Source organism: Stenella coeruleoalba (genome assembly GCF_951394435.1).
Source record: "Stenella coeruleoalba genome assembly, chromosome: 14".
Classification (NCBI taxonomy): Eukaryota; Metazoa; Chordata; class Mammalia; order Artiodactyla; family Delphinidae; genus Stenella; species Stenella coeruleoalba.
This window is the reverse complement of record NC_137160.1, coordinates 17,134,494-17,154,387: the sequence shown is the minus strand read 5'-3', so window position 1 is coordinate 17,154,387 and position 19,894 is coordinate 17,134,494. Positions and strand designations below refer to the sequence as shown.

General features: G+C 42.5%; 1 protein-coding gene across 2 annotated transcripts; it reads right to left on the bottom strand.

Annotated features, from left to right (window-relative positions):
* Window positions 1-938: 938 nt before the first annotated feature.
* NARS1 (asparaginyl-tRNA synthetase 1) lies at window positions 939-16,786 on the bottom strand. 2 transcript variants are annotated; one of them, XM_079942748.1, is made up of 15 exons: window positions 16,227-16,786; window positions 15,075-15,157; window positions 12,602-12,667; window positions 12,410-12,502; window positions 12,235-12,324; window positions 11,217-11,295; window positions 10,293-10,363; window positions 9,034-9,120; window positions 7,418-7,639; window positions 7,112-7,311; window positions 6,547-6,682; window positions 5,850-5,963; window positions 3,635-3,766; window positions 3,193-3,324; window positions 939-2,387 (listed from the first exon to the last, which is right to left on the bottom strand). In XM_079942748.1, the coding sequence occupies exons 1-15, from the start codon at window positions 16,267-16,269 to the stop codon at window positions 2,256-2,258; spliced, it is 1,680 nt and encodes a 559-aa protein (XP_079798874.1). In that variant the 5' UTR covers window positions 16,270-16,786; the 3' UTR covers window positions 939-2,255. The 2 variants fall into 2 exon arrangements, with proteins under 2 accessions (XP_079798874.1, XP_079798875.1); XM_079942749.1 differs by having other exon boundaries at window positions 940-2,387; window positions 15,075-15,154.
* Window positions 16,787-19,894: the final 3,108 nt, after the last annotated feature.

Sequence of the window (19,894 nt, the reverse complement as noted above, 5' to 3'; positions counted from 1 at the left end):
TAGGAAGGTTGCTTATGACAGAATCTCACTGCTCTATACACTAAACAAGAAATTTTTAGGAAATGCTAGAGGCAGCCATGTGTGGGGAGCTGGGTGGGTGGAAACGGCTGTAGGACATTGACAAAGTCAGTATTGAAGTCATTTGAATTGCTACAGTATTAGCCTCCCATCTGTCTCCAAAGCAGGTCAGCTACACAAGTACCAAAGGTGAAGGGGGCTGCTGGCGTGAGGATCACGTATTAGGAAGAAGTTTCAGGCAGGAAAGGGCCGTGAGATGAGTCCCACGAGAGCAGGAACTCAGAACCGGGTGTCTGTGAGGTGGACACTTGGCAGGGATATGGGATGGGCTTGTGACGCTTAGATTACAGGGACAACCAGAGAAAAGGGAATGTGAGTCCACGTGCGTGAGGTGCGCTGCTCGGGTTCTTGGTTTGACGTCACCACAATCTTGACTCCGTTATCCCCACCTAATCCCACAGCTCTCCCTCAGTATTTAAAACTTTTAGCCCATTTATACAATTAAAATCTAATCTAACTGAGCCTAACCTCGTCACCTAAATTCTGATCAAATGAACTGCCTAGTTGCATCCAGTTAGAGCTCATTCCCATTCTTACATGTATTTTTCATTTAAAGATAGAGGCCAAATATACTACAAATGCCCCATTTCCATCTGTCATTTTACTTAACTGCAAAATAAGATATAATCTAATGTGTCCAAAATTAATACAAAAAGGATGATAAAAATGATGTAACTAGGACCCACATCTAATTTTTAAAAACCACTCCTTTTCATTACCATGTACTTTTACTAATACCTACCAAATTCAGGAATATCTAGTTTCACATATACAAATCATGAAAAATAAAGATTTAAAAAATGCAAAAGGCATGAACTAATTAATGTGAAACAGCGACAATCAGCTTAAAAAAAATTAAGTTAGCAAAGAGTTTTTACGTGTATCCATTTATTGATTGCTGGGAATACAGCTCATTGAGGATACATGACATGCATTTTTGGGGAAAATTAACCAAATCTGAAATGAAGCCATTCAATAAGCCTGCAAGTTAATAAGTTAGCATAGATTAGACCTAAAGACACAGTGTGGGGTGACTCCAACAGCCATGCAGGGCTGTCATGAAGATTCCAGCTGCAAATACTTTTGGAACTTATTTATTTACTTTTAAAAAATAAACTTATTTTTGGCTGCATTGGGTCTTCGTTGTTGCGCGTGGGCTTTCTCTGGTTGCAGGGCACGGGCTTCTCATTGCAGTGGCTTCTCTTGCTGCAGAGCACGGGCTCTAGGCACGAGGGCTTCAGTAGTTGTGGCTCACGGGCTCCAGAGTGCAGGCTCAGTAGTTGTGGCACATGGGCTTAGTTGCTCTGCGGCATGTGGGATCTTCCTGGACCAGGGGTCGAACCCGTGTCCCCTGCATTGGCAGGCAGATACTCAACCACTGTGCCACCAGGGAAGCCCTAATTACTTAGGAGCTGCCAGGGAAGAGTGAAGATCACCCTGCCTCTTTAGTTTGAACTAATGCTAGGAAGAATGCTGTTCACTGAGGTGCCAAAAAACAAAAACAAAAAACTTGCTCTTCCTTCAAACTGTTTAAGGCCACTCCACTTTTACAAATTCTTCCAAATAAATTCGTATGCTTTAGAATTATATAAGCAGCTATCAGATTTAGAAAAGATTAACAACTGAGGCAAAAGACTATTCATTTCATTCCTGTATCTACTGCTGATTTATACTCTGTTCTAATACTAGCAGATTTTTACAGCATATTGTCAATATTTCCCCACGGTGTGTGTTTTCACTCACTGATACAATAAAATGATATAAATTAAAGAATTCCAGTTACAATTATAAGGACAGAAAGATTAAGTTACTGGAATGTCTCAGACTGTAAGTTAAAACTAATCATGTATGTGGTATATATGACACAAAGGTTATAACCTAAAATTGGATAAAATGCTGAAATATACTCATGACGGCAGTTACATGCCACATATTTTCCCCCAAACTTTGTAATGGGTTTTTTTCTTAAAATGACACTATCAATGTCACTTGATATTCAAATGACTTGGATTGCTTTTCACGGTAGCAGGAATAAAAAACAAAAAGAGAAAACAGAAATGGATATACCCCAGTGGAATAAAAAAGGGAAGATTTTGGCTGTTTTTTTTTTTTTTGAAAGAGGCAGCCTGTTCCTTCCATGAACCGTGTTCTTTGCTTAAATCTCCAGGAGGAATCGGTTATGGCTTGCAGCGCTGGACAAATCGAGGGTATAAGCATACATCTCGGATGTGGTATCTATCCAGAATCCAGGTTAAGAATCGTTCCAAGCCCAGGCCATAGCCTCCATGTGGACATGTGCCATATTTTCTCTGTTTAAAAAGGGAGAGAGAGAGAGAGGGAGAGCGATAGAGAGGAATAAATGCTCAGTTTAAAATTCTGTCCAGAGTCTCCCTGGCGGTCCAGTGGTTAGGACTCTGCGCATTCACTGCCATGGCCCCAGGTTCAGTCCCTGGTCGGGGAACTAAGATCCCGCAAGCTGCACAGCATGGCCAAAAAAGAAAATTAAAAAAATAAATTTTGTCTGAAATAGTTAAAATTTTCTACTGTAAAATGAGTCAGCTTATTGTGGTTAAGAATTCAACCCCTTACAGCTGGTTCACTTTGCTGTACAGCAGAAACTAACACAACATTGTAAAGCGACTATACGCCAATAAAAATTAATTGAAAACAACAACAAACAAAACAACAAAAAGAATTCAACCCTTAATCTATACTCCTTCATGGACCACATGTGAAAAAATAATTTGGTATGAAAAATAAACCAAGGATTTGCCACCCTGGAAAGAAGAGATTTCAAACTTTTAAATTAAGTTAATGTCTGTTTATCAGAAGAAAATGAAAGACTAGATACTGGTAGCATCTAATGACATTTTAAAAAATTCAGTAGCTACAAGCAAGGCCAGGAGTTAATAGGTTTTCAAATTAAGTTAACATATTATTGGCCAAAGACAAAACTAGCAGTATTCCCATGCCACATTATTATAACCATGAAACTGAATATAGCTCATTCAAATTTCAAAGTATCACCCTGAATACTTCCTTTTAAAAGTTTCAATTTATACAGAACTATTACAGTGAAGAAAATTTAAAGTGATTAACAAAATTTCTTTTTACCTGATCTGTGTACCAGTAATAGGGAGTGGGGTCAATTCCTTCTCTTTTATAACCTGCCAGTATCTCTTCATTATCCCAGATACGCATCGAGCCTCCCACAATCTCACCGACATTGGGCATCAACACGTCGACCTTTCAAAAATGAGTAAATAAAATGCGGTTACTACTAGGCTCTCAGTCACGGCTTTGCTCTAGAGTTTAAGTGAAAATCATAATTAAGCTCCTATAACTAAAGGAGCACAATGATCACGCATAATTCAGATATTATTCAAATTCTATAATTTAACAAGATAGGTTAAACCCAATCAGAGGACAAAAAACACTTCTTTAAGTACTGTAGATTTATAATGAAATATTTGCTGTGAGCTGTATCTTATTCCAGTGGCAGTGCCCACCCCTTTAAAAAGCAAAATCTCTAATACTATTTGAATCCCAAACTGACAGATTCGGTAAGGCGGGAATCCTCGGGACATCGCTGCATATAGAAGGACTTGATCTCCACAGGAAATCGACACAGCAAGATGGGCTCATTAATGGTGTCTGTCATCAGTCTCTCAGGAGCTTCTGGGATATCCTGAGGTTAAACAAGACTTCATTAACATTTACAACTCGAAAGGCAACGAGACAGAAGCAGCTCTTTGACCCAGTAGCAGCCCTTCATCTTATTCATGCAACGGAGTCCAGAATACACACCCACCCATAACCCATAACCACGTGGGTGTTAGGGACAATTTCTGCAAAATGAACTGTAAATAGATCTGTCTCCTCCTGCAGTATATCTGTGCCATATTGCTTGAGGAACGAAAACACACACACAAAACAAACAACCTCCCAGATACGGCTCAGTTTTTTTTTTTTCCCAGTGGCCAGTTTTATCTAGGTCTGAAGCAAACGCAGTCCACTCAGTCCCACAAGGCATAAGATCATCAGTGGATGCTCCACAACATCAGTGATCTACACAGAGTACGTTATTAATAACACCAATCTTTAAACTCTCCTGTTCTCTCTGCTTCTTTCCTGTTACAATAAATCTGCATGCCTTCAGTGGCAGTAAGGCACAGTCATAAGACAAATAACCAGTGTCAAGTTTGTAAGTGTAACCACACCTGGAGCAGTTAGCCAAGACAGGTTAGATGATGATGAATCAAGTTAATCTGCTTCCCTCTCAAACATCCTTCAGTAAACCACACATAAATTCAAGTTAAAACTGAAAACTCTTGTCCCAGTAAAAACAGATTGAGAGAATTGGACAAGACTCATTGATTTGTTTAATGTAAGAAACTGAGAGGGAGCTTAGCCGTCACCTGGCACAGCTGTTTTCAAGCTCTCATCCCTGGAGCCCTGCGTCGTCTAAAGTCTAGAGAGGAAATGGGAGGTGAGTGGGAGAGCTCTGGTCTCTCTGCCTGTAACCGCTTTACATACTAGAGTCCTGCATACAATTGAACTGGGGGAAAGGGGTCGTACTGCACATTCCGAAAAGTTTGAAGACCTCTTCTCTACTCTAGCGCCCTCATGTGTATGGGATGATACTGACACAAAGAGGAAACGCTGACACACATGGAGGACTTCCTGCACCTCGGCCCTGCTAAGCATTTAGCTCATTAAGTTCTCATAACTTTGCAAGGTGGACGTTACCTCCAAGGCAGAGACAGGAAACCAGAGAGCGGGGTCGCTGGCCTTAAGTTAACCAGCAATAAGGACAGAGGTGGGAGCAAAGCCCACCTGGGGGGCTTCTTACTCCAAAGCTTGTGCTCTTTCCGCTCAATCACACTACTCTGCTGAGTGCTGGGCGATAACAGTTCTCAGGTTTTCAGCACAGAATCTGGTTATTATACATCATCAACTGAATTCATGATACAATAAAAGTAATTTACATAGACCCAGTACACTGTCTGTCCTCTGTAAATTCTTTCTAAAAACGAAAGAAAACTCTAGTTAGCAGCTATTACTCACATTTCATCTGTAAAACAGATTTGCAAATACTATGTAAAGAGTGGTTAAATGCATAGGCAAGAGGGCTTAGAATAATGTTAACAATCTATACCCCCAAAACATGCTGGGAGGGTGGTCCTGGGCAAGACAGACATGCTCAGTGTATCTGGGGCACCGGGCTGCCTTCCCCAACAAAGCCTCCTCTCTTGGTTTTGCATTTTAATCGGTGGTGATTTTCTTCTTTGAATTGCCTCCAGGTGAAGGAGTTATAATTCACTGTTTTGGGGGGAGGAATCCTTTTTGAAAGAGCCAGATGGTTTCTCTAGAAAACCAAAACAAATGTATACACATACCAACACTCTGCATGTGATTTCAAAGTTTATAACTTTCTTAAGCATCCTGCCAGTCTAAAGAATTATAGCTAGAGCTGGTAAGTCAAGACCACAGAGTGATCATGGAAGAGGAAAGAGATAAAGGATGGGGTGTGAAGGAAGGCTACAAACTTGCTAATATTTACTGAACACTACAGAAAAGGCACTGCTCTAAGGTCTACTCTACCTCTACTAAGCCATGGATCCTCAGACAACCCCAAGAAGGAGGGTCCGTGGTTATCATTTATTTGACGACAGCACATGCCGTCTGCATTACTCGTTAATTAACCGCAAGTAGCAATCCACTTAAGCACAAGGCTACCTTTGAAACAACGACTAGAAAGGAATACATACCTCTCCAAATTCATAGAAAGTTCCATCTTCTTTCTTTATATTGTGTTCTTTTAGCCACACAATAGCATCTGAATAGTTCATCCGTTTGAAAGGCCGTTTGGGGGGCTTGAAGTTCTACAGCAGAAAGGAGAAATACAGTGTACATAAAGAAACCATTCACACTAACGTTTCCATTTTAAGCAACACTATTTATCATTATTATAAAATGTTATTTCAGACTTAAAAACAATGTGGTGAATTCCCTGGCGGTCTAGTGGTTAAGACTCCACACTTTCACTGCTGAGGGCCTGGGTTCCATCCCTGGTTGGGGAACTAAGACACGCAAGCCACGTGGCACGGCCAAAAAAAAAAAAAAAATTAGTCTGGAAATGAGTGAAGGGAGTCCAAAAGTATAAACTTCCAGTTATAAAATAGGTAAGTTCCATTAACAAGATGTAATGTATAGCATGGTAACTAGAGTTAATAACTCTGTATTGTTTTAGATATATAAAATTATTATGCTGTACACCTAAAACTAATATAACGTTATATATCAATTATACCTATATATATATATTAATCATTTATTTCAAAGCTATTAAATCTATAAAAACCTCAAAAGAATCTATTGAAAAAAACCTAAAAATCTAAAAAAAAGACTTCACTGCCTTCCGAAGCAGGATCCTAATTTTGTGTTTCCACACAATGGCAGACCTACCGGGTTGAGGTCACGCACCACGCTTGCTACGGGTGATTTCAAGACTCTATCGACCACGTCACAGACCAAGTCCTCCAACCGGTTCAGGAGCTCCTCAAAGGTCAGGAAAGGGCACTCTGCTTCCACGTGAGTGTATCTGAGGAACAAGACAGTAGCTCAGAGCCTCTCTTCTTTTCACTAAGTTTCTCTTAAGCAAGGGTTTTAATGCTGGGAAACTGTCCAGAAAGGGAAAACTCCCGCCCTGCTAATCAACTCCCAACTCTCCAGAGTAGTTTTAGCCCACCCGCCTTCCTTTCCACCTTAATAGTCATTTCTTGTTTATTCCTCAACACATATAAAGGATCAAGACAAAGTGAATGAACGGACCTTAGTGAGTTATGGCCTAAGACGCAAAACTTCTTAGACAGTTTCCATGAATTTATTCAACTGCCCTTCATATAGCCTCTTAATACCTCAGAGGTTTTTACACAGACATCATTTACCTACATCAAGATTGCTTCTCTAAACATATTTTCTTAAAAAAAAAATTTTTTTTTTAAATAAAAACAAAATGACAATTATGTACTCAGCCAGGTGCCTTCGTGTTCTGGATTGTTCTGCCCTGTATGACTGTGCGATACAAAAAACATCTCCCAGAGCTGGAATGCACGTCTCCAGGTACAGCTGAGAGGACTGAGTCAGATACGCCTCTTCCCCAAAATAGTCCAGCTTGAAGAGTGTGGCACCGCCTTCCACTTGTGTTTGCACTAACGTTGGAGGACTGATCTATTCAGGCGGAAAGGAGTAAATAAAGGCCTTCTGTGAGCACCACTGTTTAAGTTCAAAACTGCCAAGAGGCACTGTTTGCAAAGGATGATGAACGCGTACTTACTTCGCAGTACCCCCTGTCGAAGAAGTGATCTCTAAAGCACCTGGTGACTACAGAACGCGCTTTTAGGATTTTGGACATGTTTTCTCCCCGGATCATCATGTGTCTGTTGTTGAGCTGGACGTCAACGTCAGACTCCTCGTTGATTAAGTTATCAGCGCCTCCAGCGGGGGCCAACCCGATCAATTCCCAGAAGTCGCAATTTAGCTCGTGGCCCCCTGGAGCCTGCATTTTTTAAAGAGGGGTCGGGAGGGAGAAGGAAACAGAAAATTCACAGTAGGAAAGATTCTAATTTATATAAAAGTTTTTAGTAAGCTCATATTTCTAAGAACCTTATCATTATTAGCCTACCCTTCTAAAAACGAAGACCCGATAATTGAATTTTATATTTATTTAATATTTCTTTCAGACTAAACACACGTACACAATTTTTAAAAAATAGTAAAGCACAAACCAGAAAATAAGATAAACTATAATCCCACGACTTGGAGTAACCACTAACTATTGTCAACATTTTGGTATACCTTTCTAGCCTTTGCCCAATAATTTAAAAGTAACATAATACACACATTGAAAAACTCCTTAAATACAAAGGTTTTACTAAAAGGTGTTTCTCTTTGGAATATATATATATATATATATATATATATATATATATATATAGTAAAAATTCAAATTCTCCCTAATAATTCCATTGAAAGCATTACATTTTAGAAACCACACAGTATGAAATATATAGCTATCTTGGTACCAAACACTGGACAGCAAGTAATATCACAAAAACCATTCCATTTTGCAATCACATTACTTTCAAGGAAAATTCAGTAAACTTGAACGAGATATTCACTCTTAACATAGGTTCCTCACATAGACTCTGGGAGACAGTATTTCTAGTCTATCAGGAGGACACTATGGGCTCCCTCTGGTGGTTGATATGTCACGTTTGTTTGTTTTCTTTCCCAACAAACAAATATAACCACAACTGCTACTTGGTCAATAATTACCAACAAGTAACTCTAACTGGTATAGGTTACATGCCTGTTGGCTGGGGAACAAACAACTCTCTATCAAGCCTAGCTTTAAGTTTTTTAAAAAGAGGCTTTCAAGTTCTATTTTAAAAGTTTCAGATTTATTTTATTTATTAAATATTTATTCGGCTGCGCCGGGTCTTCGTTGCAGCATGCGGGATCTAGTTCCCTAACCAGGGATCGAAACTGGGCCTCCTGCATTGGGAGCGAGGAGTCCTGACCACTGGACCACCAGGGTAATCCCCAAAGTTTCAGCTTTAGATCACTGTTCTTTCCTGAAAAACTTTTGGTAGACTAAATTTTCATTTCCACTTAGCTGAAAAATTATTCACACACACACAGCAAATTGTTCTCACCCATGAAGTTTATTCAGGAATTCCTTAGGTTGAAAATCCCTGAGATCGTTACAAGAGCACACAAGCTGTACAGTATACATATCTCACCAGGAAAGGAAAAGGCATCCTAAATTTAGCAAGGGCGTCACATTTGTCTAGTTATATGCCAAATACCAAAAGTATCAATACAAATAAAGACACTGGAAAACAAACAAGTACACAACTCTTCTCTTAGTGAGGAACTCAACGCACTCACCTGCTTGCCCTTTGGGGTAAGAGTTAGCATTCCATACACTGCGACACTACTCTCAGTGGACAAGACTACTCCATTGTAACACTGACACTGTAAGAAGATCAAGTTCAAATTCAGTTACTCACATTTACATTTAAAATAGTCTACCATATAGAAAGCAAAGGGAATTACTTACAAACAAGTTCTCTCGTCCAAAACTAGTAAAATAAGACAGCCATCAAACACTCATCTATATACAGATACACACATATATATGTAAATACATACATGCACATGCATAAATAACACTAGTCCATATCTCTCAAAAGTATCTGGAAGTATCTGGAAAGTTTGTTTCTCTTTTTCTTTAAAAGAGATACAAAGGATATCCTTTGTAAGAAATACAAAGGATAGAGGAACATGTTAAAATACACCTTATGATGCAATCAACCAAATCCAGAATGTGAGAAGTCCCACAGGACCAATGACCAGACTTTTTCCAATAAATGGCAAGGGGGAGTGGGGTGGAGAAAAGAGAATGAAAAGGGAGATCTGTTATAGATTAAGAGTGATTTCAGAGACATATCAACTAAATGCAACATGTAGATCTTGTCTGGATCCTCATCCAAACCAACCAACTGTAAAAAAGACATCATGAATCAATTGGGAGAATCTGGCTGGATATTTAGGAGTTGTGCTAATTTTGGGGGTGTGTAATAATGGTAGTGTGGTTATATTAAAAATATTTCTTCTTGGTGATGCATATGCAAGTATGTTTATATGAAATATGATGTCTGGGAGGTCAAAGGGGGGAGCAGTAAACCAGAACTGGCCAAATATTAATCATTACTCGTTACGGACTTAACGTGTATCTGCTGCAAATTCATATGTCGAAACCCTTCTCTGCTCTCTGCTATGTGAGGATGAGCACATAGCAGAGAATGGGAAGTGGGTAGTCTGCAGCCCAGAAAAGGGCCCTCACCAGAACTTGACCATGCCGGCACCCTGATATGGACTTCCAGCCGCTAGAACCATGAGGAATAAACTTCTGTTGTTCACAAGCCACCCAGTTTATGGTACTTAGTTACAGCAGCTCAACTAAGATGTTACTGAAGCTGAGTGATGAGCATGTGAGGTTTCTTCCTACTGTTCCATTTTTGAGATGTTGGAAATTTCCCACAATAACAGTTAAAATAAGTATAGACCCTAAGATTCCCAAAACTAACAATAAAGTAACCTATTGAAAAAAACTGACTTTTCATCGTAAATATGAAAATATTTACCAAATCATCTGACAAGACACACTGGAGATAACCCGTACCATCACGCAACACCAGAAACATTAAATTCTTTCCTAAAAACGGGAAAGAAAAGTTTAGCTAGATTGTTCGAGAGGCACTTGGAAGCACTTTCTCATAATTTATTCTTCTGTAAAGGAACCTCCAAGGTTAAATGTTGAAAGTTCAAACCTCCCACACGGCCCCATTCCTCTGAAGGGTTCACCAGTAATATCACTACTCAGTATCTGGAAAGTATTTTGCCTTCTTCATGTTTCAAACCCTTCATACTTTTAAACCCTATGTGAGCCTCCTGACCCACACGGTCACGGGAAAGCAAGACAGTAAGCATGTGAGTCGAGGGATTAAGTCTTATTCACCGTTGAGTCCCCTGCAATACCTAGCAAAGCGCATTCAGCGGGGGGTGATATATACTGCCGCACAGAAGCACTCTTGGTTTTTTATGCCCCCTTTCTTTTTGTGAAGGACTTGACAACCACTTACAATAAAAGACATGTAGTAAAATAATAAAAGCAGAAAGAGAAAGCAAAACATCACGACCAAGTACAAATATACTAATTATAAAAATCAACATCACTGCCATCAGTAAGTTTCAGATTTGGTTCTGCACTTCCGGTAATATACCCCCTGCTTTCCTTAAAGAATTCAATTCAATTAGACAAATATTTCCTGGATACCTCCTGATCACTGTGACTGCTTACAGTTAAGTATCATTTAAATAATTTTTAAACTTTCAATTGTCATATTAAATAAGAACCAAGTTAGGATACAAATTAGTACTTCCTTTAAAAAGCTAGCACTCTCAAACAAAAATACCCCCAAGTACATGTTTTTTTTTTAATGTTCTTCATTATCTAAGAGCAGGGATATTGAAAATTAAAGAGAGAAAAGGACAGCTATGCCAGTTACCTTGCCTACGCAGCCTGTGGACCCAGCCAAATACCTTTACTCTTTGGCCTCTATATCCTTCTAATTCACGAATCTTCACCTGTCAAGTTAAAATAAAAAACATTTGACCCAGCATGTCATTCATCACATACCGACTTTGTCACGAATATTAGATAGATGGCAGAAAAGTGTTAAAAATTCACAAGTGGTGTAAAACTTCTGACAGTCACTCTACTACAGGTCAGAGCCAAAAAATTTCACCACACTGGAGGGGTTAAAAAAAAAAAAAAATCCAAGTCTTCTTTCTCTTAGTGCAAAACTGTCAGCGAAACAATCAGAACTTCAGATACTGTTATATAAAATCAATGAATTCACGATAGCAACAAGCCTAGTCCACGCAGAGCCCTCTCTCTGACCTCACCATCCCTCCCACCACCCTGGGTGGTGGAAGCTACTGAGGCTGGCTTTTCCCCTGAGGGATGGACGAGAGAGGGGAGGGGAGGAAGGGGTTGCAGGGTGTGGCCAAGAAGACAGCTTCCTCACTGAGGAAGCAAGAAAACAATGGCAATCCAGCAGCAGTAAGAACCCTTCGAATTCTAACCATGTCCATTCACAGTCCAGCATTCTGGTCTAGAAAGAATATAGACATAATCAAATTTCAAAAACTTTTTCTTTATTTAAGAAATCATGAAAATCTTGGATTTCAACCTCTTCTTTTTACTGTGAGGAAACTGACACCCAGGGGAGGGTAAAATCACTGTCTGAGCCCACACAGCCCGCCCCGCCTGGATGCCAGGGCTGCCAGCTTTTAGTCGGGACAGAATTCGTTCAACACGCAATTACTAAATTCTATCAAAAAAGGAGCCCCGCAAGGACCAGCCTCGTAACTCTCAAACATTATTGCGCTCTCTCCCTTTTGAAAGAAAAGAAGGGACAAACAGTGCAAAGGAACAAAGCACGTGGCATGCCCCTCAGACACAGAAATAATAGGTTGACCCCGTGAGTCCATGATATTTGAAACGATACACATCACACTTACGCAACTTGGCTCGGGAAGACTTGGGTCGTTTTTAATGGTAATCTTCTTTGCTTCTTCCAGGTTCTTCTCTCTTCGTAAAGTGTCTTCTGCCTAGTTTTAATAACCAGGCAATTTGTTAACATGGCTTCCGGTGTCCCAACTTGAAAAATGTTCACAGAGCAAATCTACTGCTCACCTCTTTCTTTTCCCGGGATTCACTCTTCATCTGTTCTCTGTGCCACAGTTTTCTAATGTTCTTCATCTGTGATTTAGAAATAACATCCCACCTCTGGAGGGATAAACAGATATTTAATGTTTTCAAGACACTGTATTCTAATGAAGGTTTCTTCACAAAATCTAATTCTGTAAAGCTTTGGGTTCACCCTACCTCGTTTTCTTTTTGTGAATCTACGTAGATGGTAGGAAAGGGTTCTTTTCCAACTGTCATCAAAGCCTTGGGGAGGGAGGGACAAGGAAAACGGACATTTCTTTAACATTGTACAATGTTTAAAATCAAAATAACACCTGAATTATGAGGTAACTTTGATCACCTAGAAAATAATCGAGAGCCCAGAAGAAAGCGTAAGACCCCACCAGCCAAAGGTCAATGTCGACAGAAGGAATGGCGGAACATTCAAAGAACATTCTGCTTAAGGTAGAACGTCCTTTCCCAAACAATTCTAGCAAGTCCGGTTACATATAGTTTCCCATGTGGACTAGAAACAACAGATTTTAAGTGGCCCTGGGGACCGACAGGAGGTACGCTGACAACAACAGAAGAGACAGCTGATGGCAAAGGCCAACTGCAGGGTACATCCAGACGATTAATCCTCGCGAAGAAACCAGGGAAGTCATTTCTGAAACTCTCTCAAGAGCATAGTGGTTAGGTACACAGAAGGCTAAGTTTCATTTAATTGGAAAAATTCCTGTGTGTAGAATGTATGTACCTCTTTTCACCAATACTGGGACATATCAGACATCAATATTATCATTTAATATTTTATAGTTTGTATTCGTTTTTAAAAAGATAGTTGAAAATATGTAAAAGATAAGTTTTATTAACTGCTTCAAATATTCCTTCAAATTTTCTCCTAAGTTATCATCAACCAAGAAATGCAATTAATGACTGTCTCTCGTGTAAGATCTGAAGCTTATGAAAACTGACCTTTTCTTAAGATCTAGTTTCCAAACCTGAAAAATACTTTTCATCTTGATTTAACACTAGTCTCAACTCAATTATTGCTACAGAGGAGGAGGGAACCTGGATCTTTTGGAAACATCCAGGAGAGTTCAGTTCCTCCTTTTAACAATTAGACTTTGTAAGGATGTTTGTAAATCACTAAGAATTCATTTACTACCTGACAGTCTGTACTGATCCCTCCTTTGTTAATCAGTGATATTGAAAGAGTCAAACTGTGATTCTCCAAATCAGAATGGCACACTTCTGCTAACAGCGACATTTTGCAAACATTCATCTAAACACTACTGTCAGTTCTGGGCAGCCACAGGAATCACCCCAGCAATCCAAAATGAGAAAGATTTCCCTCTAAGAGTTAAAAAATTAAGACCCATGGTTGACACACCAAAACATAACCAGAGTATGAGCTAAAAGAGGAGAGAATGGTCCCAGGACAGAAACACTTGATAATAACCTAAATGAATACTGTAACAAAGCTCACAAGAACAGGGATTGGCCAGACACAGATACACAGAAAGAAGTGTCAGGGCAGTGCGCTTCCTGGTGCTGTCCTGGGAGAGGGCTTTAATCAACTTCCTTATGTAGCGGCTGTAGCCATTCCAGTCTACAGGCAAGCCCACGGCTACTTGCAGAGGGATGTCTTCTTGGCCCACACCGTAACCCAATGCCATCAGGTACCTACTCAATCCTGAGTCGAAGCTCTTGAAGAACCCATCTGAACTGTATTTGGCTTTCCATGTAAGTCTGCTTAAAGAGAATACGCTAAACTCATAGGAGGATTCTACACCCTGAGAAACAATAATATATTGTTAAATTAGCATCCTGGCTTTAGGCTCCAGACTCATGAGTTCATGAGTGTCTGCTCTGTTCTTGGTACTGATATAAATCAGGTCTTTGAGTCTCAAGGCTCAAGATCACATTTGGATTCGAGTGGTAAACTCACCGAGAGAACTCTTACGAGTCAGTTTGGAAGAAATGTGAGCATAAACTCAGATGACTAAGGGAAGATGATTTTTAGTTCTACAAGAATTAAAAAACTGGCCAACTGACTCACTGGAGAGAAAAATTCCGAGATGCAATGCCGTATGGTAAGAAAAGAAGATACCTATTAAAAATGTTCAAGGGGAGGGCCTCCCTGGTGGCACAGTGGTTGAGAGTCCGCCTGCCGATGCAGGGGACACGGGTTCGTGCCCCGGTCCAGGAGGATCCCACATGCCGCGGAGCGGCTGGGCCCGTGAGCCATGGCCACTGAGCCTGCATGTCAGGAGCCTGTGCTCCGCAACGGGAGAGGCCACAATAGAGAGAGGCCCACGTACCGCAAAAAAAAAAAAAAAAAAAAAATGTTCAAGAGGAATTCCCTGATGCTCCAGTGGTTAGGACTCGGCACTTTTGCTGACAAGGGCCCAGGTTTTAATCCCTGGTCGGAGAACTAAAGATCCCACAAGCCTTGAGGCGCGGCCAAAAAAAAAAAAAAAAAAAAGTTTAGACGTAGATCATCTAATACCCTTAAAGCTACATATCTGTATATACCCCTTACTTGCCCTTCTCAGAAAGTTCTCTTCAAACCTAATGCTTTAAATAAAACTCCTGACAAGTCACAGAATAACTGACATGAGTCATTAATAAATGCAAAGTCGTTTTCCTAATGAGAAAGAGGCACTACCTTAAGGCCTGTTTTAAAAGGTTTCTCCTTGGTTCCATCACCAGTAGCATCACTTCCCTCTCGGTCTGAGACATACAGCTCTGCTGTTTCACAAAAAGAGAATAAGTTACTCACTTGGCCAATAATTATCAGTCACCTCATACTGCAGCTACTTTATCCATTCTTTATCTTTGTAAACAAAACAAGCATCTGATTGGTAAAAATTATCAAGGTCCAAAAGAAATTATATCATAATTATTTTCCCACTCCCCTATCCAAGGACATCCATCCCATAAAAAGGGATTAGTTAAATTTAGCTTTCAAAAGGAACTTTGATCATTTTCATTTGTGGTACTGCTTCTATCTACTCGAATCCCCAACAACAAAGCAATGGCTTTTCAGTTGGCCAGACCAAACTGGAAGCTTGGATGTTGTACCTTAAAAACCAGAGTGACCCTGGAGAATTCACTTAACCTTTCTGGGCTTGTTTCTGAGCCTATAAAATGAGGAAAACAATACCCATCTTGAAGTACTGAGGATGAAATATATAAATCAGATATGCTGGTGCTAGAGCAGAGAAATCAAATAAATACCCGTTTTCTCTGGTCTTTAAAGGAAACCAAAGCTCTGAGATTAAACAAACTGAAGGCCTCACAAGGAGTAAGCGAGCAGAGACATCAATCCAGGTCTCCTAAATCTCTTCCTTTTCCTACTGCACCAGATGGTCTCCCAGGAAATCTCAATGTAAGTGAGGATATGTGAAAAAGAATTCGCATTCTTAAGTCCTTTCCTGCCAGTCACTTGGAAGAGTCACATATTTGGGGTCTGCCCTGAGGTCTGGCCATGCCTCGCTCTGCCTACGTCTCAGCTGAATCACGGGATTTCTCGCAGTGGGGCCGGGCCGGGAGCAGCCGCCACCCGGGCCGGGAGCGGCCGCCACCCCAGCCGGGGCACCCAAGGCTCTAGGGAAGCCGGGCCTGCTCGGCGAGCGCGGACCCAGGGTGGGTCCTAGGCCCTCCTCCCTCCCACCATTCACGTAAACAGCGGCGGGGCGCCCAGTCTGCGCCAGGCACCAGGGTAAGAGCTGTATTCGGCCGGAACAAGGCTGCTGCCCCAAGCAGGAGCGCCGCGCCGCGCCACTTACACACCCCGGGGTCCCCGAGCCTCACTCACCTAGCACCATCCCCGCGGTCGCCCTGGTCACCTCCAAGGACATCACCTCCAACACGCCGCCGCCTTATCACCCGCAAAGTGCACCTGCGGCTTCCTCAACTCGGAGGTTGGTTGCATCAGATAATGTCGTGCAGAAGTCGTCGCAGTAAGTCACCCGAGCGTCGCGGCTCCATTGGTTACAGGAGGTTACGGAGCGTGGGCAAGCGGCGCCGCAGCCACCATCTTTGGTCCGGGCCTAAGCAACTTCCGGGTGTGGCTCCGCCCCGCTCCCCTCGCTCCCTCTCGGTGAGCTGGGGGCTCCCGGGGGCACCACCTGGGACTCCTTGGCTCCCTGACGTCCGGGTGGCGCTGCAGTCCCGATCCCTCCGGCCTGCGTCTCCCCAACTTTCCCGCTGAATCTTCCAGTTCCGCGCCACCCCCCACCTCCCGTTGTGGGCACAGTAGGGCCCTTCCGGAAACCGGATCCTGGATTGCGTTCCACATCCCCAGATAGTGGAATGCTTGTGGAATTAACGTCGTCATCAAATACATTGAGCTCCAGCCACAAGCTGGGGGTGGAGGTAAGGGTCAGGGACAGAGCTAAGGGTAGTCCTGTCTCCCATTCACTAATTGCTTTGAAATATGAAGATGTTTTAACTTTCTAACTTCAATGAACGAATGAATGTATTTCTGTATTTGTCACTCGGACTATAGGGTGTGTTTTTATTTTAAGTTACAAGGGTCACTATTACGGAGGCCGTGATAACGTTGTGAAAAGAACTAGGGCTTCAAACCTGGTTGGAATTCTGGTTCTGCCTTTTGCTGTGTGCCGTGGGATAAATGAGCTAACCCGTCTGAGCTTCAATTTCCCTATTTGTGAAGGTTGATTTAGTTCACTGCCCAGCAGTCATAGGTACTAAGTAAAGGGTAGGTAACGTCATCATTCTCAGCTTAGTGGAAGACCAGAGTTTGTCCCTGAATCAAAGGAAAACAAACTCTTGTTATGAAAGAAACTCTAAAAATAACTCTGTGCATAGGTTCCGAGTCTATCAAAAATATGAACCAGATACTTTTCTTGAAGAATATTTCCCCCAGTTTTACGGACTTTCCCCTTTTCCTCTTTGCTGAATGGTTTCTCTTTGCTCATGTGTTAGTTATCTATTGCTGCAAGGCAAATTCATTACCTCACATAGTTTCTGAGGGTCAGGCATTCGGGAGTAGCGGAGCCAGGGGTTCTGACACAGGGTCTCTCCGGAATCAAGCTGTGGGCAGGGGCTGCAGTCACCTGATGCCTTGACTAGGTGAGGATCTGCTGCCAGGCGCACACATGGCTCTTGGCAGAAGGCTGTGGTTTCACGTCAGGTGGGCTCTCCAGAGGGCTGCCAGTGAAGGGGCAGCTGAGTTCCCACAGAAGCAAGTGATGAGAGAGAGAGAGACACAGAGAGAGACACAGAGAGAGACACAGAGAGAGACACAGAGAGAGAGAGAGAGACTGTATTGGTTGCCTATGTTGTATAATAGATTACCCCCAAACTCCAAGGGACAGTCGTTTTCTCACCAGGAATCTGGGCAAGGCCTAGGTGGGACCTCAGGTTCTGCGTCTCTCAAAAATCGAGGTGTCAGCTGGGGCTAATTTAAGATTTTTTTTTTTAGCAGTTTGTTTTGAAAGTTGTATGTAAGATTACTCAAAAATACGGAATGCTTCACACATTTCTGTGCCATCTTTGCACGGGGGCCATGCTAATCTCTGTATCCTTCCACTTTTAGGATATGAGCTGCTGAAGTGAGCACAGGCTAAGATTTGTAAATCTCGCCTGGGTGATGCTTTCCCACACACTCCTGTGGGTGTCGGCAGGATTCAGTTCCTCACAGGCTGTTGGACTGAGGGCCTCAGTTCTTCGCTGGCTCTTGGCCAGAGGTCTCCCTCAGCTCCTTGCCACGTGGGCCTTTCCGGTGGGCCGCTTGCTTCATCAGAGCAAGCGAGCAGGAAGGAGAGCATGCAGGCAAGATGGAAGCCACGGTCCTTTGTATCCCATCACTTTTGCCATATTCTGTTCATTAGATTCGAGTCACTTGGTCCAGCCTACACTCAAAGAAAGGGTTTTATACCAGGGCACGAATACCAGGCGGCAGGGATCATGGGGCCATCTTAGGAAGCTCTCTGCCACAACAACTAAACCCCGAGCTGCAGTGCCTTTTCATAACCTAACCAATGAATGATATTTCATCATTTCCGCTATATGTTACTGGTCACACAGACCATCCCTAGTATAATATGGGAGAAGACTACATGGGGGGTGATTTCCAGGGGGTGGAGGTCACTGGGGGCCATACTAGAGGCTGACACCACAGCCCAACCAATGAATTTCTCCCCTTCATCCTACTTTGAGCCCCCAGAGGCTGGCTTATGTGGACACATCAGTGGGCTCTCTGGCTTCTGGTCAGATGCAGCCAATGGGGAGCACCGGCAAGGATGGAGTGAAGTAGGGGTACATATTCCCCTAGCTCCCTCATTGCAGGCTGGCTGCACATTCAACTGAAGGCCACAGGACCTGTCAGGTGGCACTAACAGTCATCTGAACTACCCTTCATGAATTTAGTTTCACCTGATCCATAAAATTGGATGTACACAGAAACATTCCACTGTAAAGAGGAAAGTGGGTCTACAGGACTGGGCCGGAAAATGACAGATTCCTGTAACACCTGCTTCGACCACTCCTCAACCCACACGTACAGACTCGGGATTTCCCCGTGTCCGGTCCGTGACACCTGCATAATATGCTGGCATGAGCCAGACGTGAGCAGCTATTGTATTACAGCCTTACTTGGGTGCAGCTCTGAAAAGACAGTGGCGAAGGGAAATCATATCAGATGCTAGAACGTTGAGTGGATGACTGGTTTTCCACTTCTTACATGAGTGGAGATGGCCTGAGGGACTGATGGACACTGGCTAAAGGGTTGACCAGTTGATCAGAGACTTGGAAAGAACAAGATTAGAGATTAGGGATGGCAGTCTGGTGGGGAAGTATGTGGATGAATTTTTCTGCATGGGCCCAGAATGTGAAGATATCTTGCCCTGTGTAAATACCCAGGAGAAGGCATTCAGTACAGAGGAGGTCTTTGTAAACTGTGGATGTTGGCCTTTCCCACTCACACCCCCACCCCCAGCCCAAGACCCCCAGTGCTTGTTCAAAGAAACCATATACAAAGTCGCCGTAGTAACAGGATGGAGGCTATGCATGGGTTCAACGGCATGGGCTGCCCTTCATCAAGGCTGATCTGGCTGCCTGACTACCACTGCGGAGGACCCACCCTGACAACAGCAGAAGCCAGCTTTGAGGACCTGATAGGACACTAATCTTTGGGGGGACCAGGTGTCCAGCTGGTGGCTGGTGGGTTACATTCAACTCCTGGAGGAGGCAGCAATATGCCTGTCAACTGTAGAGTGGTTGTCCACATGCGGCTGTACCCTCCCTGCCTGCCGCCCTGGCATCTGCGGACTTAGAGAATGCTATGTCCATCTCCGCAGTACACAGCATCTTCTCTAACCAGGGAACACATTTTCAATGAAGGAAGTGTGACAGTGGGCGCATAACTGTGGAGTTCACTGTGTAATCATGTGCTTTGTGTCAAATTAGATTATTGCTTAAAATATTCACACATGCTTCCCTTTTCTATGTGAGAGAAAT